General features: G+C 40.2%; 2 protein-coding genes across 2 annotated transcripts; one reads left to right on the top strand and one right to left on the bottom strand.

The window, feature by feature from the left end:
- Positions 1-443: 443 nt before the first annotated feature.
- On the bottom strand, positions 444-21,450 carry tbcd (tubulin folding cofactor D). Its single transcript, XM_024272755.2, has 39 exons — positions 20,971-21,450; positions 20,843-20,893; positions 20,673-20,770; positions 20,474-20,575; positions 18,261-18,407; positions 17,653-17,708; positions 16,951-17,080; positions 16,272-16,317; positions 16,014-16,146; positions 15,722-15,849; positions 15,591-15,651; positions 15,372-15,446; positions 15,158-15,252; positions 11,158-11,314; positions 8,630-8,687; positions 8,517-8,546; positions 8,150-8,235; positions 7,626-7,706; positions 7,480-7,553; positions 7,242-7,359; positions 6,231-6,291; positions 6,115-6,137; positions 6,007-6,038; positions 5,834-5,896; positions 5,670-5,746; positions 5,454-5,535; positions 5,254-5,372; positions 5,074-5,165; positions 4,661-4,801; positions 3,822-3,905; positions 3,572-3,730; positions 3,309-3,447; positions 2,031-2,152; positions 1,876-1,953; positions 1,709-1,795; positions 1,530-1,617; positions 1,258-1,367; positions 1,104-1,188; positions 444-988 (listed from the first exon to the last, which is right to left on the bottom strand). Exons 1-39 carry the CDS (start codon positions 21,155-21,157, stop codon positions 968-970), a joined length of 3,576 nt encoding a protein of 1,191 aa, XP_024128523.1. The 5' UTR covers positions 21,158-21,450; the 3' UTR covers positions 444-967.
- znf750 (zinc finger protein 750) lies at positions 11,758-15,064 on the top strand. Its single transcript, XM_024272762.2, has 3 exons — positions 11,758-11,886; positions 13,087-14,312; positions 14,400-15,064. Exons 2-3 carry the CDS (start codon positions 13,102-13,104, stop codon positions 14,929-14,931), a joined length of 1,743 nt encoding a protein of 580 aa, XP_024128530.1. The 5' UTR covers positions 11,758-11,886; positions 13,087-13,101; the 3' UTR covers positions 14,932-15,064.
- Positions 21,451-21,480: the final 30 nt, after the last annotated feature.

Here is a 21,480-nt window from a genome sequence, read left to right as displayed (position 1 = left end):
CTAAAAAAGCCACCATTGTATGTGGAGAATCGCCATGGATACAGCCGGCAGACTGTAAGCCTTTTTGGAATTATTAGCATTCCTCTGTGCCCTGCCTGTTTTACAGACAAACACACCATTTCTTTCATTAGCATCTGCAGGAATTTCTACAAGGCTGCAAATTAATTAAAGTAGAATTATGGGCTGCAGCAATGCAGGGCAACCCAGACTTAAAACACCCATGCAGTGAGACTGTGAGTGAGGCTACACTTATAATGACCCGGTTATTTGAAGATAAATATTTGGAGATTTTAAACAAAACCGGCTGATGAAAATTGTAAAACAACTGCAAAAGTGACATATTGCTGCAATGTTCACATTAAAGAAGTGAGTAAAAGTGAGTAAAAATGGATAAACGCTGCTTTTTGGAAAGCTTTAGTTCTTTGCACAGAGCAAACACATGATATGACAGCAGATTTGGCTCATTTTATTGGGGTCAAAATACATGTCAAGTTTCCACGGAGGAGGACAAATTAGGTTTTATGAATCATATTACAATAACTGCATTACACACAGCAGAAAATGTAATATAGTGATTACAGGCTCTGGGAGTTTCTGCAGTCGATGACTTACCATCAGAAACAACGAAGTCTGGCACAATGCAACAATTGCATCTTTGTTAAGAAAGCTGACGGCCACAATGTGGCCACTATCGGCCTCTAATGAGCAACTGTGACACAACAGGCTCTGTTTAAACCGGTCGCTTTTGGTCCTCGAACTCCAGCCAGTTCAAGGTTGTTTTATACTAAATGTGACTCAAAAAGAAAAAACTAAGATCATTTATTAGTTTAATATTTTTTTTAAGTCATGAAATTCTCTGAGCGAACTGGATAAAAAAAAAAAAAAAAGATGAAAAAAGGCTGGGTTCGTTCATAATTATCTCCAAACCTTCTTCTTTAGTTGACACTGGTTGGAACAGCCACGGTAATCAGGAAGCCTGGACGGCGGCCTGTTGATTAAAGAGCGCGGTTTGGGGTCAACTCAACACGGACATTAAGCACAATTCTTTACGTTTTTTGCTCCTGCCTGCACAGCTGTTTACCCTAATAATGATAAACTGTTACCTTAGCAACCAGCTGTGGCTTGGGAACTTCTAGCCAATCACAAAGCTGATTCCTGTGCGTCCGCACTGTGGCGAGGTCGCTCTCCCTGGAGTAAATATTAAACAAGTCAATATGGAAAACATGTACTAAAAATATTCAAAAAGAATATACGAACCAGTTAGTGTCACTTAAACAGGTCATAACGTCATCCAGAATTTCTGCATCGATGACGTCATCGTACGTCAGCAGCATCTCGTACATCTGACTCGCTGTGGTTTTCCTGATCTGCACAGAGGAAAAGCTGAACCAACAGCTACCGAGAAAATCTGAACAATGACTTTAGCTTTCCTAAAAAAAACAAAACATCTTGTTTGTGCAAATCAGTGGCCGTCAGTGGTTTCTACACATGACGGGGATTAGGAGAGCATTTCTCGGCTATGTGCTCACCACAGGGAACGGATGGCAGAGCAGCAGCAGCAGCTGGGACAAAACCTTCTTCCTCACTGTTCCCTGGAACTGGATCAGCCCACAGAAACTGAGAAACACATGGCAGCGCTGTCAACTCCAGGCCGGGGTGTCATTTTGCATTGGCGTCGCATGAAGTTATCTTTCAGATGGAAACTTACACAGAGACGCAGGCGGACAGCTTGGAAATGTCCTTGGACTTCCTGAACTCTTTGCAGAGATCCAGAAGATCCACACAGAACTGATGACTTCAAAAAGACAGAGAGAAATATTCAATCCAACACATATTTATTTATTTATTTTACAAAAAAGGCATCAGATTACTTACTTCTCTTGTGTGGTGAAAATTTCAAAGCAGCTGTTACTGAGTAACTGATTGAGCATCTTCAGCAAAGGAACAGAAACCCTAAAAAAAGACAAAAAACAGAAATACATTTTACGACAGAATGAGAGAATGCACAAAGGAAATGCTCAATAGAACACCTGTCGTTGCGGAGATTGTCTCGGAAGATTCTCAGCAGCGTTTCTCCAAACCGTCCCAGAGCTTCACTGTCACTTTGAATTCTTTTCAAAAAGTCAAATAATGATTGGGAGGAAAAGTGTACCTAGATGGAGACATGAGAGAGCAGAATAAGAGCAATATGAATGCAAACGAACACCCAAAGGTAAGGATGTAAGGATTCTTTGTGAATCGTTGTAGAAAATATCAAAATCGGTTTGTCTCGGCCTCTGCCTAAATTTAGAAATTCAGAGCAGATGATATTTCTTCATGCAGGCTCGCTGTGAGTGTGGGTATAGTGGAAAAATACATAAAAATAAACTTTGTTATTTTAAAAGTAGGGTGCTGTGAAAAGAATTTGTAAAATTACCAAGTTTCAGTTTTTTTTTTTCATATATTTGAGTTAAACTTTAGTTTCTGTGTGTCTCTGGGAATAAGAAATAACTGAAAATCAAGTTAAGAAGAAAAAAAACATCTTAAAGTGAATTTTCTCCCTAGTGGTCCAAGCGTTTCTGCCGTTTGGCTTCAGCTGGATTACATGATCAATGTCAATGCAACCCCTGGCAGGTTGGTGGACGCTCCGCTCCTTACTGGCTTGCGTGAATCTGTGCCTGTGGTGTGAGAATCTAACTTTTGGCCCAAGAACTGCTGCAGTCTTGGCTCGGCTCCCCAACTGTAACCCTGCACAAACATATCGGTACCTCTGGTCTCTCAGGATGCATCTGTGGCAGAAAGAGGTTTACGGGAGCCAGAGATGAAAACACAAGTGAAGTCGTCTCTTGGGCATCGTATTTAAGACCTCAGTTGACAGATTAGTAAAACTTTTATGGCCTCACCGCTCGCTTAAAAAGTATTTTATTTACAACATATGTAAGCGAGCAGAGTTAAAAATAAGTTCTTAAGGGCATTTATTTTACAAGTGTCAGAGATTTTGCCAAATGCTATCACATAGCCCCTCCTTCTGGTCAGGAGGAGAATCAGGGAAAGTATTTACTTAGCTTTGAGAAACACCTGTACAAAGATAATTATTCAAAAATGAACTTTCATGGAAATTATAAAACCAGAAAACCAAAAAGTGTATTATTTTATGGAAGATGCAAATGTTTAGATGATATTTGGGTGAAAACCACAGTTGTTGTTTCATGTAATGACTTTGGGAAATGATCTTGGAAAAAAAATGTTAGTTTTTTTTTTTAATATCAAACTTATTGGACTTTAGTGCATCACTTTGTGATTTGCCAATATCCTGCTTTTTCACTTACAGTGGACTCTGTGATCCCTCCCACAGACGCAGAGAGGCCCAGCAGGGTGTGGTACTGATACTCCGGCAAACCCAGCAGCTGCGTGATGTGCTTGAAGGATTGTGATGGGGCTTTCCAGTTCACACTGGTCACGCTCTCACTGAAAAGGAGGTCAGAGATGAGATCAAAGTTCGTCTTATTTACCATGCAAACATCAAGTTTATCTTTCAAATGTTAGTTCTGTAACAGCTGATGACACCTAGAGATGGTGTGCAGTGACTCACGCAGGAAAGATGTGCAACAGCTCCTCTCTGTGGGGTATGTGGGGTATTGCAGGCTCAGCGCTGTGCAGAAGGCGCAGGAAGATGTTGCTGGCGTGGGCTCTGTAGCGGTCGATCTTCTCCGCCGCCTGCTGGGCTAAGCCGCACATCATAGAGCTCACCCTGCAAACAGAAGCATGGAGGACATACTGCTGCTGTGTGCCAACTACTTAATCTTTTTGGGGTATTTAGAACACCAAAAAGGCAAACTCACAGCTTCGGGACAAGAACATCAGGAGCGCTGCTCGCCACGAGCACGCTCAGCTCCATCAGACTGGTCATCGCTGCTTCTCTCACCCTGCCGAAGAGTTTAGAAATTGCAATAAAATGTTTCTGAAGCGTTTTTAAATGTTTAACCCTGGCAACTAATAGTTAATTCAAGGAGTGAAAATGGAAAATATAAATTCCGTGAAGTATCGCAATACTTTATTTATTTTAATACTTGTATCAATTTAAATACTGCCAAGACAATATATATTTATTATTTAAAAGCAATCATGTAGTTCAGATTAACTTTGGTTTTAAAATTCTCCTAAAATACCACAAGAAAAGCGCCATGAATTTTACTTTTGAAAAAAAAAATATTAATATTAAGATAACTCTTCTCTTCATAGTTAAAAAAAAGTGAAATATTGTTTGGTACTATCTTTTATATGTACTGTATCATGACACGTGCATCATATGTATGTAAGATTCTTGTTAACAGATAATACTGTATTTTTGTGTATGTGGGTCTGGCAGGAGCTCAAAAGCCCAATCGAGGGATGAAGGGGAAAATAAATCAACGTTAGAATGAAGGGAAGGTTCCTAGACAGCGTTTAAGAAGCGGCCCATCCCCTGTTGCCAGGACAAGTGACGAGCCCGGTGACATTCCTGGCGAGTCCGTAAGCGTGGCCTGAAGCTACGAGTGAGGTGAACATTTGCGCTCCACGCCTATGCGGAGGGTCAGAACAGACACTGGAGGCCTGAAGCGAGGGACCAATCCTGAAGCCAGCGGCAGATTAACTCAGCATGTGTGCATTGTGTGTATATATTTTTGTGTCAAATCCTCACCAGGCCCCCACATCTCCTCTGCTGCTCATGGTGTAGTCATTGAGACAGTGGAGCAGAACGCCGAAAACCTGCGCCGCATTCTCATGGCACAGCACAGAGTCGGGTCGCCCTTGGGCACAAACGCCGGCCTTCTCGCACACCCTGAAGACACAAAAGGTCACGGCATAAAACTGCACCGCAAGCAAAGAACTGAAAAATGAAAATCAAAAGTCAGAAATAAGAACAGACACGCCGTACAGGTCCTGCAGGTAGAGTCAGATCATGTTTATTTTAGCATTACTTGTAAGGAGCTACGTGTTTCAGCGAGAACTTTAAGAAGAAGGGACAAAAAAAAGCAGACCATTGTTGCGCAAACTACCAGACCCTAGATTTAGGAGAAGAATAGGAAGACGGGAAAAAAAGAAAAGACTCACTGAGCAATCACTCTGACTGCATCTCTCCTGGCTTCAGTGAAACTCCCCTCTTCCTGGGTGATGGAGCACATCTGCTCAAGCCCTTTGAGGATCTAACAAACCATACAGAAAAGAAAAAACACTTGAGATACAAGGTAGTGAGATCATAAATATTAAAATATATATAAATACCAAACTTACTTGATTGAGTTTGCCTTGGATCATGACTCTGGGAAGACAGCCGAGGGCGCGGGCAGAGCCGCACCGAGTGGGGATCTGAGGACTCTTCAGTCCTTCAATGTAGCGCGACACCAAAACATCTGAGCAGGAGCAGGCAGATAGAATTTAGTGGCATAAAAAGACAAAAAAAGTTTTAAAAAATTTAAAAAAAACAACCCCACCTTGCATTTGAGAGTCTACTTGGCCCGTTTCATCCTGGTAGTACTCCTCGCATAAAGCCGCTAAGGCAGAAACAACAGCAGCCTGCGCACAAAGAATTCAACACAAAAAAATGTTTTACTGTTCTTCAGAATGCAAAAGGGTTACAGCGATCATTACTGTCAAATCAAAATGGAAACATTCTAGCCTTTAACAATGATTATGAAAATAAAACTCACGATAATGTCATCTGCATCTCCACTGGAGATCAAATGAAGAGTCTGTAAGGTGTCATCGATCACCCACTGCCAGCCAGCTATAAAACATTCACAACCTTCAGCTTGAATCCACATTTTACATCATAAAAACGATAGATAACATCAGATTAAAACATAAATCTCACTCAGGACAGGGTCGTTCTTCAAGGGCAACTTGGACAGGGACAGCTTTTCTATCAGACTGCAAACTGTGGTGGGAAAACAACAGATTAGTCATCAATTTTATTAAAAAAAATGTTTATTATACAAATAAACTAAAATCTTTTCATCCATTTTTTATTTACAAGTTTAAACTCACTTGCTGGTCTCATCAGTGCACCACCAAAACCCCTACACAAAACCAAAGGCATCATTTATGACCAAAAGTAAATTCTTTATTCAAACTGTTTACATGCTTTCTGCTTACCTGTATTGTTTTCTTTCATTTAGCTGAAAGTAAACATATTTGAGTCTTTGAGCAAAGATATTTTGATATTGTCCATTCAGACAAAGACATTTGCTTTCAGCTTTATCTAGACTTACCTTGAAATGAATGTTTTTTAATTCTTCAACACATTCCGGTGAAATGACGTCCAATATAGATCTAGAGGACGAATCAAAAACAAAATGTGAGGAAAGGCTCTTATTTTGGAGGCACAAAATAAAAAGTAAAATTATCTCCAGTCAGTTCTGGTTTATACGTCAAAGCAATACGCAATAAATCAGGTTGCATTGGTCACTGCGAAAAGCGAAACGAGCTGATGACATCATCCATGATTGGGGTTTCATGCCCGTGGTGCAATGGCACCATTTAACCCATGCTTTTTTTTAGGGATTAGAGGACGTAAACGCAAAGCAAACTGTAATCCACCTCATAAGAGATGGAGACAACATGGAATGTGGATGAAAATATCCTTTAATTTTTATTTTGATCTTGCCCACCACCTAGATTAGACATTCTTTCCTTCTTACTTCTTTCAAGATAAATTTAAAAAAAGAAATTTTCACAGCAAAATTACTTTCTAATGCAATTATAACCTTTACTATATTCAATTAAGATATGGAGCAGGTGGCAAATAATTTAAAATTCAACTTTTTTTTATTTTAAGTGTAGTTATTTGGTATGTTGAGGCTTTAGAAAAACAAAAAAAGAAGAAATCTGATGTTCCATCAACCTTTTATTTTTTTCAAGCATTAATTATCCACAAATATATTTAAATAGATGTAAGCATCTTCAGAGAAACTTTAAATATAAAAAATTTGCTTTATATATGTACATATGAAAAAATATCTCAAAGATTGTGGGCTGTTGTGTATTGTGTTTCGGTAAAGGGGCATGAATAATCAGACATGATCTTCGTCATGCTTCCTTCACTCACGTGTTACGCTGTTTGTTTTATTTTGTAAGGATGACTCTTGCTTATTATGGAACCGGCCAACCTTGACCTAGCTTGCGGCAGGGACGCGGTTGATGCGATAGCGGATCACTTCGAAGTATAAACCTGCCACTACAAGTTTTAAGAAGGATCGGCTCCGTGGATCATGTGGGAGTACCTGTTGGTCTGAAGGCCCACTTTGTACAGAGCGTGAGCGATCTCTCCACATGCCAGGATGGCCCCGTGGCGACTGTGGAGGTCCATGCCCACCGCCATTTTCAGCAGCTGTGGCAGAACTGAATAACGCGGAAGGAGGAGGTCAGAAAGGCAACTCGCGAGGTTAGAGCAACAAAGCAACAAAAAAGAAGTCCTAATTGAAAGTTGTCTTGGGCAACAGGTAAAGTGACATTGTTTACCTGTGGATGCCATATAATCAGGCGCCTGAGGCGTCAGGTTGTGGAGTGCTTTAGTGGCGAGCTCTCGGATCGCGCTGCGAAACAACAAAAACCGGAGTAAAAAGCAAACTCTTTGTACTAGGTGTGCTGTACCAAACAGAACTCACCAATCCCAGTGATTGATCTTCATGGCCGTTAGGTGGTCTATCATGCACTTGGTGTATTCTGGGAAACCAGCTATAAAGACACTTTGAAAACAACAAAAAGTCTCAGGCTTTAACCACTTAAATAAAAATGCAAAAAACTTAAGTGTTGGGGATGTGAACATTGTGTTTTCCTGGTACGTGGAGCTATGCATTCATTCATGCCCCGAGGCTAAAGTCTTCAGTCACTCGCTGTCATTTTTTTCTTTCGCTTTTTTGTGGTGACATGCCTGGCGACAATTTCAGAGCGGCACTAAAGATTATAAGTTCATCAAATGGAGAGCTGCTCCCAATCAATCAATCACACCCCTGGAAAGGTACTTTTATATAACCAGCAAGTTCCTTCATGATTGGAAATGTCACAGGCGTCTCCCAGAAGGCAAAAACGGACCACGCACAAAATAAAAAAAAATTACTGGAAGCTTTTAAAATTTGGGGGGATTTTCTGAGGTGGGGCTTTTAGTTAGTGAAAGTAAATGGACTCTTACCTGATCTTTAGATAACAGTTGTTGAGATTTCCAACAGCAAAGTAATCTGCAGCAGTTACAATGTCAATCCCATGTGGAAATGTTCCCTATTGAGATAAAAAAAATGACATTAATACTAAGATTCTTTTTTTTTTTTTTTTTTTTACTGAAAAGAATCACTTTGGACAGAATTTAAAGGAGTTGTGACTGAAAGCTTTTTGGCAAATGTCACTGTTTGCTAATCCATGATACCGACAGTGATGTGTCATTTTCTTTGAAGGTTTGGGGCAAAGAGGCAAGTTTAAACCTGACATGTATATCTGCCTACAGATGCGGGTCAAATCGGGGCAGTTTCTGGTAATCGCAGCGTTCGGATTCGGTCACAAACCTGTCTGCCGACATTCTCCTGGAAGGCAGCCTGGAACAAAAAATAAAAGACAAAAAGTGTAACTTTGGTCATTTACCTGTATGTGTTTAGTTCAGGAATAAGGGGGAACTCACGGAAGCAGCTCTGCGACAGTTGATGTTCCGATCGAACACAGTGGTGATCAGCAACGTACTGCAGAAGGAAAAGTGATATAAAACATTAAAATAATGATCAACAAATCATTAGTAAAGTGTTTTCTCTTTATTCGCTTCTCTACAAGTTATTGCAGTTCAGGCGAGGTAAGAAACCGCCTCATTTATAATCTCATTTGTTTTCCCCGATTATCTTCTACTTGAAAAAAACAACAAAATAATCTCATTTTACGACATTCAGCTAAAAAGCAACTGTTGCCGCATTGCATGCTCCCCCTCCCAGCTTCAACTTTCTGTTAATGTCATCAAACTGTGATGAATGAGAGCAGGAACCAGCTTGTCCCAACGCCGCTGCCAAACGGCGACCGAAACCTACAACAGAAGGCGAAACCTGGCAATCCCAGGGACGAGGGAGACGGGAGGGAGGGTGTTGTCCTTAAAAACCGAAGATGATTTGCAAGGAGAGTTAAAACTGATGCTGCAGAGCTGGTCTGCACAGTCACAGGACACAGGTCCAAACTTGCAAGCCAAGAGGGAGCAGGGGAAAAAAAAAAAAAGATGCATGATTATAAACAGTTACTGTTGACAAAAAGGGAGCACTCTGCTCTGCACGAGGCTGCACATCCCCGGTTGCAGCTTTAGTTTTAAAGATGGTTCTGAAGGTACGACTTCTGCTTGAACAAATGCGAAATCTGCATCAATCAACTTTCATTTTTGCTTTCCAACCAGCAAATTAACAGGATTAATACCTCCTAAATGTGCTTAAAGTTTAAAAAGGCATTTCTTCAATATTGACAAGGTCAAAAATATATATTTTGATGATCTGTTTGCTCCTTTTTGTTAATGACAGAATGGCGGTATGAAAATGAGATCAATTGCCCAATTTTCCTTCTTGTATCAACATGTACTGAAAAGCACAAACCAGCAGGGAAGGCTCTGGGGCATCCATGTGACAAAAACTGGTTTCACGCTGTAAAATACAGCTTAGAGGCAAACTGTGCTGTGTCTCTGAAATATATCAATGAGAGCTTACCCACAATCAGCCGCACTCTTAAACATTTCCAATTAAAATCAAAATGTTTATATTGTGTTCACTTCTTTATGTACCGCAGATTGTTTTCAAGACAAGCTAGAAACCTGAATCTTTAAACGTAGAAAAATAGATAAGCTCTAATTATCAAGTCTTAGCTGGAGGGATTATTAACGCACGCCACATGTCACTTTTTTTAAATTACTGAGGTTTCAAAATACAGACGCAGTGGAGCAAAAACTATGTACATCCTTACCGCTAACTCCCCAGGCTGCAGTTTGAGCCAAGTCAAGAGGATCTTTATACGAGCAGCATTTGCTGCACCGGCCGTGACCGCTGCTGGTGGGTGGAGGAGGCAAAACGCATCTCCATCCGTGTCCCTGGCTACATCTAAATTATTTAGGTGGGCTGGTTGAGAACAGTTTCTCATCTATGACGACTTAAGTACACATCAGAAATACAATCGAAGCTCTCAGAAGGACATTGATGAACAAAAGCAACACTGAAATGTATATTTATTACCAAATTCATGAGTTCAAAGGTAAAAGCTTTTGTTTTTTGTCTATTTATGGGTTTTTATGTCTTACTTAGAAAACTATAAGAACAACTCAGTTGTTTTATATTTACAGAAACAACTTGGATTACAGTTTGAACTCCAATATAGTATTACGTACAACTAGAAAGCAAAAAAATTACTTATTTTTTATATAAGGGGTGAAAAACAAAATCTTTAGGAATAAATAAAATACATATAGTGCAATTAATTAAAGAAAAACAGTTTTTTTTGCTCCAGCTATATAATTCTTGTCATTTGAATAGAACCAGCAGATCTGGGCTAAATGTGATTGTTGTTCACAAATTAATGCAGGTTAATTAGTTAAGTAGCTTGATTGGAAACACCTGATTGTTTAATTTTTTAATCAGCCTCTAATGCTTAAAAAAAACATTTTAGAACCATAATATTTTACTTTTTTAGTTTTTAATTTTACAGTTTGTCATTAAATAAGACAGACAATACGGTGTGAAGGTCAGTAACTAGATTAGTTATTGAGTTACTGAATGTTTTAGTTACTGAGCTACATCTACTGAGACAGAAACCCTACTAAAAACACACCTTTTTGTATCTCACATGGGAAGTATGGTCCCATGTGCTTATGTCCAAAAAGCAGAAGAACCAGAATGCTTTGCAAAAATGTTTTCAAGAGAAATTCCTTTATTTTTTGGCTTCTTTTCAGCTAAAAATTCAAACAAACACGCATAATACATTTGTATAAGGTGTGGTATAACATTTTGCCCACTTTTGATTTTCCTTTTTTTAAATTTATTTAAACATTTTTACCAACAGGCTGAAGCCCCTTAAAAGGCGAATTCACTCACAAAAATGACACAAAAAAATCCCTTCATATTAACATACCTAATAAACATAATAAAACACTTTGTCAAATGTTGAAGTTTGTAACATAAGAAAGAAGGGGGCTACCTTGCGATCTGACTGACAAAAGGCTCCAGCTCCTTGGGTTCGTAGGCGCGGGCGAAGGACCAGCACACGTAGCAGGCGGCGTCACGCACATTGGATCCAACGCTGCACGCTCCTCTCTTTTCGTCGTAGGTCAGGGACTTCACAATAAGAGGCACAACTGCAATTACACAACATAAATGTGTATTTTTAAAAGAAAGAAATGTCAAAAACAACCTGTAGTTGCAGAATCCACCAGTTTTTAAAACATATCTAATACACTTCTATTTAAGAGCTCTGTTTATGACTTTTCCTCTATTATAAAGAAAATATTACATAAAAAGTGCAAAAAATGTTATTAAAAAATTGGTTAGAAACAAGTCAGTTTGCCGCCGGACTTCACTTTACCAGCTTTATGCAAACAAAGTAGCCGTTTTCTACAAAAAGAGGAAGATTTGAGCCACACAGAGTCCGATACCCCCCAGCTTCCCTCATTTAAATCATTGCTCCAGGCTTGACTAATGTCAGGTACATCACTGTTGCCTGAGGGCCCTGCGGTTTTGGGCATGAAGCTCCACCCAATCTGTCACACCTTAGAGGGGAAAACTGAACTGACAACTCGTATCACACACATTCTCCATCAGCCACATTGACGGGGAGCACGCATCCCGACCGGAGACCGATGCTGGATGTGAGCTGTGGAGCAGAGTCTTCATTGGCGCTGAACTCGGGAGAACGCACTGCTGCATCTAGGTAAAAACTATCGTCTTTGTTTAATGATCTCATCTTATTAAGAAAAAAAAATCTTTACAGATAGTTGACTGTAAAATTAATGTGCATTTAAGGTGGGATGTAAATATATACGTTTCTTATTTATTAATAAAGTCAGCTTTCACTGAGACTGATGAAAAAATAAAAAACTGTTAAATAACTTCCAAACAAAAATGTTTTCTCCTGAACTACGCAGAAATGTTATATTAGTTTAGGGGACTCTTAAAAAAAAGTAGAATAAATTCAAAACCTCATTTGAGATTTTAGGTATCCTTAACTAAATTTTAAAAAGAAAGCAAACATATGAGCTAGATTTTAAAAAGAATTCAGTTCTTACGAAGGGAGTGTCTTTGCTCCAGTTGAAACTTGAGTGACAACTTCTTGCGACAGTGCACGACAAGCAGGTTCCTCAATGCCTTTGCTTGCAATGCTCCAGTCCTAACTTCAGGGCAGGTTTCATTTCAAGAGAATTTTCCCTTCACGGTATCTTAGAATAAGTGCACTCACATCGTTTCGGTTAAAAAGTATTAGCGTTTTGTTTCTGTAAAGCGAGCGTAGCCCATCAAGTGATGACTGTATCCCACAGGTGTAGTCATGGGAAGCAGGTGGCTGCTAGTTCCCACGCCGGCAGCGCTGCTTAGTAAAGCGACGGCAGGAAGCAAGTCTCTGCATGTCCCCCAGGTCTGAACGGCTGATGTTTGGGCCTGGTGGGTTTGCGGTTAATTTGCCGTTATGGAGCTGAAGATTAAAACGATACAAAAAGGAGCTGTCGGGTGAACAGAGAGGGCTGAGCGGAGGCGTGTGCCAGCCACCGCCGCTAATCCACGGTTAAACACAAACCCTTATATCAACTTGATTTTATTTTTAGGATTTTGTTGCCATTTGATCAGTTTTTAGTGAACTAACAGACACGGAAATACATTAGCCTGAGGGTGCAGTGTTTAGTACAGATTTCTGAGCAGCAAGGGAAACGCAGAGGAGAACCATCCAATGACAATAGCTCTCCACCTGAACCAGTCAAGCAACTCTAAACAACTTCATCAGGCTCATTTCTTGACTGACAGCCCAGAGAGAGGCATGAACAAACAATGCAAGAGTTCACAGACTAGACTCTGAACAACTTGGGGTCGTGTGTAAAAAGAAAGCTCTTTAACTTCAGTGTGTGCCTTGTTTTGTTCACAGACAACTTGAATCAAGATGGACGTTTCACAGGAACGGAAACCAAAAAGGCCGCACTACATTCCCCGACCGCCCGGGAAGCCCTTCAAGTACCAGTGCTTCCAGTGTCCCTTCACCTGCAACGAAAAGTCCCACCTCTTCAACCACATGAAGTACAACTTGTGCAAAAACTCCATCTCCCTGATGTCGCAGAAAAACGGGCAAACAAGCCGGCAGATCAAGACTATGTCAAAGGAAGTTCACACAAAACCCAAGGAAGGTCCGGACATGGCGGAGGCGGATCAGAACAAAAAGCAGGAGAAGGTAGAAGAAGAGGAGAGCAGGGAAGACGGCAGAGATAGTGTGGAAGAACTCGACGTCGAACATGAAAGTCCAGTTATTAAGAACGGCCAGAGGGGAACAAAACCAAGTACAGAGTCAGAGAACGACGAGACGAAGGAGTTGCCACGCCAATCCGCCTTTTCCCCGGTCACGCCCAAATGTGATGGAGCAGAGGCTTCAAAGATACCAGCCCAGCAGACAAAGGACCCACAAAGTCCAGCCATCGGCTACCACACCTTTCCTTGGGACAGAATTCCCCCAACAATCGCCCTGAAGCCGCTAACTTCCCTCGTGGCTCATGAATATCCATCCTATACGCTGAGAGATCGAATCTATGAGTCCTACTGCGTCCCAGGAACACCCCACGCCAATAACCCCAGCTCTGCTCCCATACAGCCAGAGTTTTTAGACCCCCAAAGACAACCACCAATTGTCCCGCCGCATTCCTCCCCTTTCCCGCCTTACCAGTACAGATATTACAATCTGCCCTCCACGCCCGCCCTGCACTACAACCTATACAGACCCCACGACCTTCCCATGCCGATTCCACCACCCGGATACCTTTCTTTGGATTATTACGGCCAAACGCTCGCCAATAAGAATTACGAGTACTACATGCATTCTTATCCAAGTCACAACCCTCCCCTCGGTTCTGCAAAGGACGAGGACCGCCAAAGTGGGGTCAAAGCTCCCAGGCTGAGCCCCATCGAGGGTTACTCGGCTTTGGGGTCCCCTGATAAACCGAGTCAAGCAAACATCTTTCAGAGAGATGCACAGAAGCCCAAAGCGAACCCCCAGACCACCCTCCTGCACAGAAACACAAGCGTGGAAGCGATGAAGAGAGACTCCAGACAAGACGAGTCGGCAGAAAGTTTGCTTCAATTGAGAGCTCAGCCTACAGACAGATGGTGAGCCTCATCTACAGATTTAGTTTTTTTTTTTTTTTAACAGTAGGGGACTTTCTTTAACTTTCTGTTTTGCTTTGTCTCTTTCAGGTTGGTAGAGAGCGGCCGATACGCCCATCAGTCCGTTTCTGAGCCGTGTCCTGTTGCCTCGTCTGAACAAAATGAAGACAGCAAAGACGATAATCCAGCTCCCCTCAACCTCTCGACACGAGCCAAGGACCAACGACCAGAACCTGAGTGCTCATTGGAGCTCCCATTGAACCTCAGTCTTCGGGTTTCTCACAGCAGCCCCGAACACACTCCGAGTGCCTCAGACTCCCCACACAAACCCAACGACGGCGAGGACGAAGAGCCATGTGACCAGAGGCAGACTGCAGCTCTTGCACTATGCCAGCTTGCCACCGCCAGCTCTGCAGCCTCTTCAAATGATTTTAATAAAGCGCAAACAGCTTCACAGGATCTCACAGAGGAGACGAGCACTCCTCCGACCAACAGGTCAGCCACCAGGGCGACGGGCGCCAAGAGGAGCCACGGCGCACAAGCAGACAGCAAACGCCACAAAACAAACAGGGGGGAGAAAACGCCGGGGCGGGCTCTGAGGAAAAGGCCTCGATGCTGCTGAAGAGTGATAGTATCAAAGGACTTTGCATATGTAAAATACAAAACGTACATCCATAATATTTCATTACAATATATACTCAATGTTTACTGTATAAAAGTGGTGCATTTTGATGAAAATAAACTTATTTAAAAGATGAATATGTTTGTATTATATACAAAGTTGATGAATAAAGCAATAAAAAAACAATCCCTTTGTCTTTAGGAAGTGTTATATAAAGAGCACGTACCGTCGTTCAGCCGCGACGGAAGCAGCAGCCCCCTCCTGCCCAGCTCTGCCAAGGCCAGGCAGCCTCCATGCCAAGCACTGTCAGTTTCCTGAAAGCTTATGAGGACGAAGAAAAGCACAAAGAGTTAATAGATCTGCGAATGTGACTGGCAAAAATGTGATGTATATAATGATGATGAGAGGCTGAAGCCAAAGCGCCTGAAGGAGGAACTCACCTGAAGCAGTCCAGGACTGATCCAACCACCTCGTCTGCCAGCTCCTTGGGAAGCCTCCCCGTCACCCTCCCGATGCTGGAAGATCAGACCAAATAGATTTTCGCAGAGCATGAACTCCTTCTGAAGACTTGCTTTTAACATAAAGAATTTCCAGACAAGCGTCGACATGAATCTTTGCGATCAGGTTTTTGGGGAGTCGCTTGCATAAATCCTCCTCACCCCTTTGCAGCAGACCAACGCACAATAGTTTCTTTATCTTTCAGTCCAACCAGAAGGTGTTCTGTGAAAACAAAGAGATGGATTTGATCACTGTGATTCCCTTAAAAACTAAAATAAAGGCAGTAACTGACCAATCACAGCCTCCAGCTCCTCAGGAATGTCGTAGTCCTCCTCCTGCTCCTCAGAATCCGGAGTTTGGGCTGAAGACTGATGGGACATGGAAAGGTTGGCTGCGAGGGAGCGGTTGCCTCTCTGGTACCTGAAGACACACATCATCAAATGCAGCTCCTGACCCATCTTGCCATGTCTCAATACATTTTTATTTAGCATGAGTCACGACTGAAAGCAGATTTGAAGCTCATCCCGTCACTGAGTGGAAGGATTATTCTTCTGCTTAACATTTTGGGTCATTTGGATTCTGACCTCCATGCAGCCAAGCGGGGCTTGAGAAAGGTGAGTCCGAGCCTCTGGATCAGCTTGACGTTGAGCTTTCGCAGCATGGCCTCGGTGCTCTCCGACAGACGTTTCTGCTCCAGGCACTGCAGAACCGTAGGAGCTGGAACACCATGAAACCCAGCAGCCAAACGGAAAAAATCCAAGATTTATACAATTAGTTAATCACAACAATATCACCAACATATGAGAAGTGCAGATTCATCTAAAAACGAGGAGAAAACCTACCATATTGTAAGAGATCATCACGTTTTCCATGTTTAAAAAGCTTGGCCTGTAAAAATATATACATTTTAGATTGTAGATAACTTCTAAAAAGGTCATGCTGTATATCTGCTTTTTAAGGCTCAATTGGAGAAAACTGGCCCTGGTGACAGAACACCCAGAGCCAATTTTAAGCCCCCTAGGTAACACCTAGTCTCTGTTTTATGACTTTACCACTTAAAGAAGCTTTTTCTGAACTTGTTCGGCCAGTTTAAGTGCAAATGAACAGGGTGGATTTGCTTGAGGGCTGCATCCGACGGTCTTCAATCAAACACAAAAACGCCTTTAAATCCTAAAACTTTTGACATCTGTCGTAAACGAATACATAAAACATGAAGATGAAATGCTGGATTTGCCCCTAAATGTCTAACCTGCTGCTTTTATCACTGAGGGAACCGTTTAGCTTAAAGCGGTGAATTACACTGACATAACTCCACTTGAAGCAACAGGTCCCACACAGGCAACAGGTGTATCACACACACCTGCTAAAACCGCAGAGGGCATTGTGTGAAACCTAACAGTCATGTCTGCTCTTGCAGGTTGCCCTCAACAGGTTTATGAGAGCGCCGCACACACCTTCAAACACCTACAGTGACAGGCGTTCAGGACAAACCGAAGCAGAGGATTTTTTTTTTCTTTTTACCAGGGATTGCAGAGCACCATCCAGCACCATGTCTCTCATTGAGGTGTCTCTGCTCTGGAATATCATGGTGAGAGTCCAGTCCAAAAACTCTCCGAGGCATTTCTGCTTCACATCAGGGCGGGTCATAAACCTGCAGGATCATGTAAAAGTCAGCCAAGTTGTTTGGAATAGCAGGTGAACAGATCAGCATAAAAAAGCAATGTCCCCCTCTAGTGGCTAAGGGAGGGAACTGCACGATTTAGATTTTTTTTAAGACTACGTAAAAAATATAGATAAAAATAAATTACTATGAGGGTTAAAGAAGATAAGAAGCTTTTCTTCTGTTTGCAGAAAAATACACAAAAAAATCAGGATAAAGTGAATTGTAGCAACACTTGCAAAACTGTTTCAGTAAAATTAAAACAAGTGTTACATGTTTCATTAACTACATTCTTGTTAGCGTTGCTTAATCAGCTTCTTTTGGGTGTGTGTGCAAAAACTTTTCTTGTTTTTCGTGACTTACTGGTGAACTTTTTGTACTATTTATTATTCATTTAATTGTAAATTTTAACAGTAAATTATTGTTTTAAGGTATGAACGTTGCACCGACCATGGACCACTTTTTAAAAATTTCACTTTAACAGTGACAAATAAAGTACTGTCTATTTATCTGTCTGTCTATATTTCCTATTTCTGACATAAGACATATTTCCATATACTTACTTTGATATGAGCACAGATGCAGCGTCTCTCGGACTGTCAGTCACAGTTAAGTAAGACTGAAAAACACAAAAACAAATAATGATCAATAATCCAAGTTTGAAAAAAGCAAATTGCTCCGGTCGCATTTTAATTTGAACACAACAATCTAATGAAAAACTGCAGCATACATTGTAAAAGCAACAAAATTCTGAAACTATTTGATTTTGATTGACAAGTTTATGATTCAATGCTAATTTTTTAAAAATAAATTTAAATCAAAATTAATTTTATCATTATTTATTTAAAAAAAAACTTTTTAAAGACCTATTGAAATATGCTGAAGAAAGGAGGAACTTTAACTCAAAAACTCAATATGTTTTTGCATTAAAAAAACAAACAAAAAGCAGTTTTCCCTAAAAATACTAGAATTTATTTAAGCAAAATACAATATTTATCTTTTTTTTTATAAAATAAAGATCAAGTTCATATGACTAAATCCCTTTTTTAACCTTATGAAAAACAAACTAACTTGCATAATACGTTCCAACTATTTTTTTAAACATAATTTTTCTCAATTTAAGTTATTTTCATGCTGGAAAAGTTCAACTGGAAATAAAAGATTAATTGACCTTTGCGATAGCAAGAATGCGATTCATGACAAGCTCCTCCTTCTTTCCACCAGCGGCCTCCAGGTGGCCATCCAACCGGGAAAGGTCAAAGGGTATGAGGCAGGCCATGGACAGCCACAACAGCAACATGTAACGAGTTTCCCATGTCTAAAAGGAACAGAAAGTAAAATGATGAAGCTTCATTCTGTAAAATAAAAAAAACAAATGATGAAACTAAAGGAAGAAAAAGCATTCAAACTTGTTTAGGTCCAGAATTCTAGCACTGAAGCAGTCAAGTGGATTTTAATTAACATTCATTTCTGTTTAAATGTACAAGAAAGTGATGATTAAAACATTTAGAATTAACTTACTATCTTTACTGAAAAGCAATCTTATATAATCATTTTTACTTTTTGCAGGAGCACTTATGTTGTTAATTTGCACAAAAAAACAGAATTATCAAGTTTTTAAGGTTTGTAAAGTGAGTTCAAACAAAAGTGAAGTTTCAAAACACTTGAGAAAGAAACAATAATAGCATTTTTGTCTTTATTCTAACATAATCCTTGAATTTTTATTTGATTTATTATGTTTCAAGCGTTAAAACAATTGAATACCGCAATAAAAAAAATTAAAAAAAAAAGATATACAAAACTCATTCCATATATCAAGTAGGGCTGGGAATCACTGGATATCAATGATATCACTATACTGTGATAACTGGTAAAAAAAAATAATCTCAAATAACTGACATTATATAGAAGAACACAGATTTTTAAAAATATATCCCTATTCATTTTTTAGCTTGAACACAATCCTAATAAACAACTATTATAGACACTTTTGTGGAAATCAGTAACACTATGTCTTTGATAAGCACTGACACCAACTGAAATTGAATTATTTGTTAAATTCTGTGTTAACAATAGTAAACATGAACAGCACTCCCACTACTTAGTGCAAAACTGCTGTAAATAACAGAACAAACATTGAATAATTCAAGTAGCTGCCAGACGCATTGGCCCCCCCTCTACCTCCAAAGGAAGGTCTCACCAAAGGACGACGAATATAACGTTTTACAGCCTCTTTAAACACAAATAAAAGATCGATACTTGGTGAGAACCCATCGAGAATCAATCGCAGGACTAAATATTGCAATATATCGCAATATCAATATTTTTGCACACCCTTAATATCAAGCAATGCAATGACTAGAAAAAAAAAAGAAAAAAATAACTATGTTAAATGATGATGCCATCCTCCTGACAGTGTAATTAATCATAATCATAAATAGATTTTTTGCAGTAATGCACAGTACACAGACATGTCACATTAGATTGATTAAATATAATGATTATCAAATAAAGTCAAGTACAGTTTGTTTGTTCCTTGAAATGGAGTGGGAGGAAGCACACCAAAATATTGAGCTTTTTCTTTTATTATTATTATTCTTTTTTTAGCTGAAGGAAAAAATATGTGAACTCTTTGGAATTACTTGGTTTTATGCATAAACTGGCTGTCATAAAATGCCTCCATAGTGTGCTCTCAAACGGCTTGATGTTCTCTATTACTCAGCGGTCTGTTTCTCCACTGGTGCACCTTTTGAACTGTATAAACTAACTGGCTTCTTCCCATTCACAGAAGACACTGCGACACCTTTCCTGCATTGTCCTCTTAACAACTACCATCTGAGGTCCAAGAACCCCATTACACTTCCCATTCCTGAGGTCCGCTCAGTCTTTGGTCAAAATTCCTTTCATTTTGCTGATGCAAATGACTGGAACTGTCTCCCAAACTCCCTTAAACTTAGCGTTCTCCCATCACACCATTTGTTCAAGCTCTCCCTCTAGGCTTGTTGTCAACACAAGCTGTTTTAATGCCACTGTCACAACTATCTGATTCTGTAATATGTTTATTGATTATCCTCAGAAAATTATCAGAAAAGGGATTTGCCATAAAACATGAAAAAACAAAGTCTGTTTACTGTGGCAATTATTGAATATATTCCAATAAATTATAAAATACCTCAATTTGTGGAATTTATGTCCTTCTGTTTTATTTAAAAAAACTCTATTTGATTATGCTAATACATTATACATACGGATACTGCATCAACAAGAAATAATTGTATAGCTTTAGAATAAATCCTACTTTTAATTTTAAACTACACTTTTATTTTACGACTATGCTTTCAGTGGATTTAATGAGATCCTAACCTGGAAATCATAAAGCCTCACCTCTAAGTCTTTGGGATCTTGTCTGGAAATCATCTGCAGGACCGGCTCCACGTCCGAAACCTCGTGAGGTAAAAGCTGCATGAAGATTTTATAGCTCCTGACCTAACACACAAAAACGAGTGATATTAAAGTGCAACCTTGTGATTTATGGGGTTTTTTTTCTTCACTTGCATATCGATTTGCGTTTCTATGGACTGACCTTACAGATGATGTACAAGAACTTGAAGCTCAGGTGCAGCAGTGAAGGAGGGCAGTCTTCCCTCCTCACATACTCCAGCATCATGTTCATCATCCATTCTAAAAGGAAGTGAACAGGTAAAGGTGAATCATGTTTTACGTCACGGGTGAACTACAGTAGTGGGGTTTTACCTAGATGTGGATCCAACAGATGAGGCTGCTCTTGGTATCCATTCATTATCACTGTTTGAACAAATGGTTCATGAAGTGTCATGATTTGTTTAAGGAAAATGTGATTTTATTTAGCCGTGCTACCTTACCTAAAAACCGCTGAGTAACATGCTCGGTGGCCCGTTGCTCTCCGTGGACTTCAGGCAGACTAGAGATGATGTTTCTCGTCTCGTTAGCTTCACTAAAGCCGCCCAACACGCACGTCTTTGCTATGATGTCTGTATCAACTTCCTCACCTCCAGAAGAAGCCCCGTTCTCGACCTCCATCAAAGCCATACTGTGTTCAAGGAGGTTTCTGCAGTTGAGAACAGTAGTTTTCTGTGCTGCGCCACGACTTAGCTAGCTGTTGTTAGCATACATGCCAAGCGAATGAACCGGAAAGTTGGTGTGAAATTACAAAAACACAAACTCTAAGACTAACACATATTTCAAAAGTGCAAACAGAAAAAATACGACGCTAATTTTAGGCAAATTTAGCCTAAAATGTTTTACATTCAACAAAACAGAGGATGCTTGTTTAGAGATAACTGTTGGACCACGCCTCGCTACGGCAAGCGAAATAGCTCAAAGCAAAAGCAAAGCAATAAAATATGCGTTCA

This window comes from Oryzias melastigma, linkage group LG8, assembly GCF_002922805.2.
Source record: "Oryzias melastigma strain HK-1 linkage group LG8, ASM292280v2, whole genome shotgun sequence".
In the NCBI taxonomy this organism is placed as follows: domain Eukaryota; kingdom Metazoa; phylum Chordata; class Actinopteri; order Beloniformes; family Adrianichthyidae; genus Oryzias; species Oryzias melastigma.
The sequence above is the reverse complement of the archived record's forward strand: the minus strand, read 5'-3'. Positions and strand labels throughout refer to the sequence as shown.

Bases quoted from the DNA above. Each gene is read 5' to 3' on its own strand.
- znf750 (XM_024272762.2), top strand. From the start codon at position 13,102: ATGGACGTTTCACAGGAACGGAAACCAAAAAGGCCGCACTACATTCCC. The intron at 14,313-14,399 runs GTGAGCCTCATC...TGTCTCTTTCAG, and splicing joins GCTCAGCCTACAGACAGATG to GTTGGTAGAGAGCGGCCGAT.
- tbcd (XM_024272755.2), bottom strand. From the start codon at position 21,157: ATGGCTTTGATGGAGGTCGAGAACGGGGCTTCTTCTGGAGGTGAGGAA. The intron at 5,166-5,253 runs GTAAGTTTGGTA...ATGGTTTGTTAG, and splicing joins TCCAAGGCAAACTCAATCAA to ATCCTCAAAGGGCTTGAGCA. The intron at 3,906-4,660 runs GTGAGGATTTGA...ACTCTTCGGCAG, and splicing joins AGAGGAGATGTGGGGGCCTG to GGTGAGAGAAGCAGCGATGA.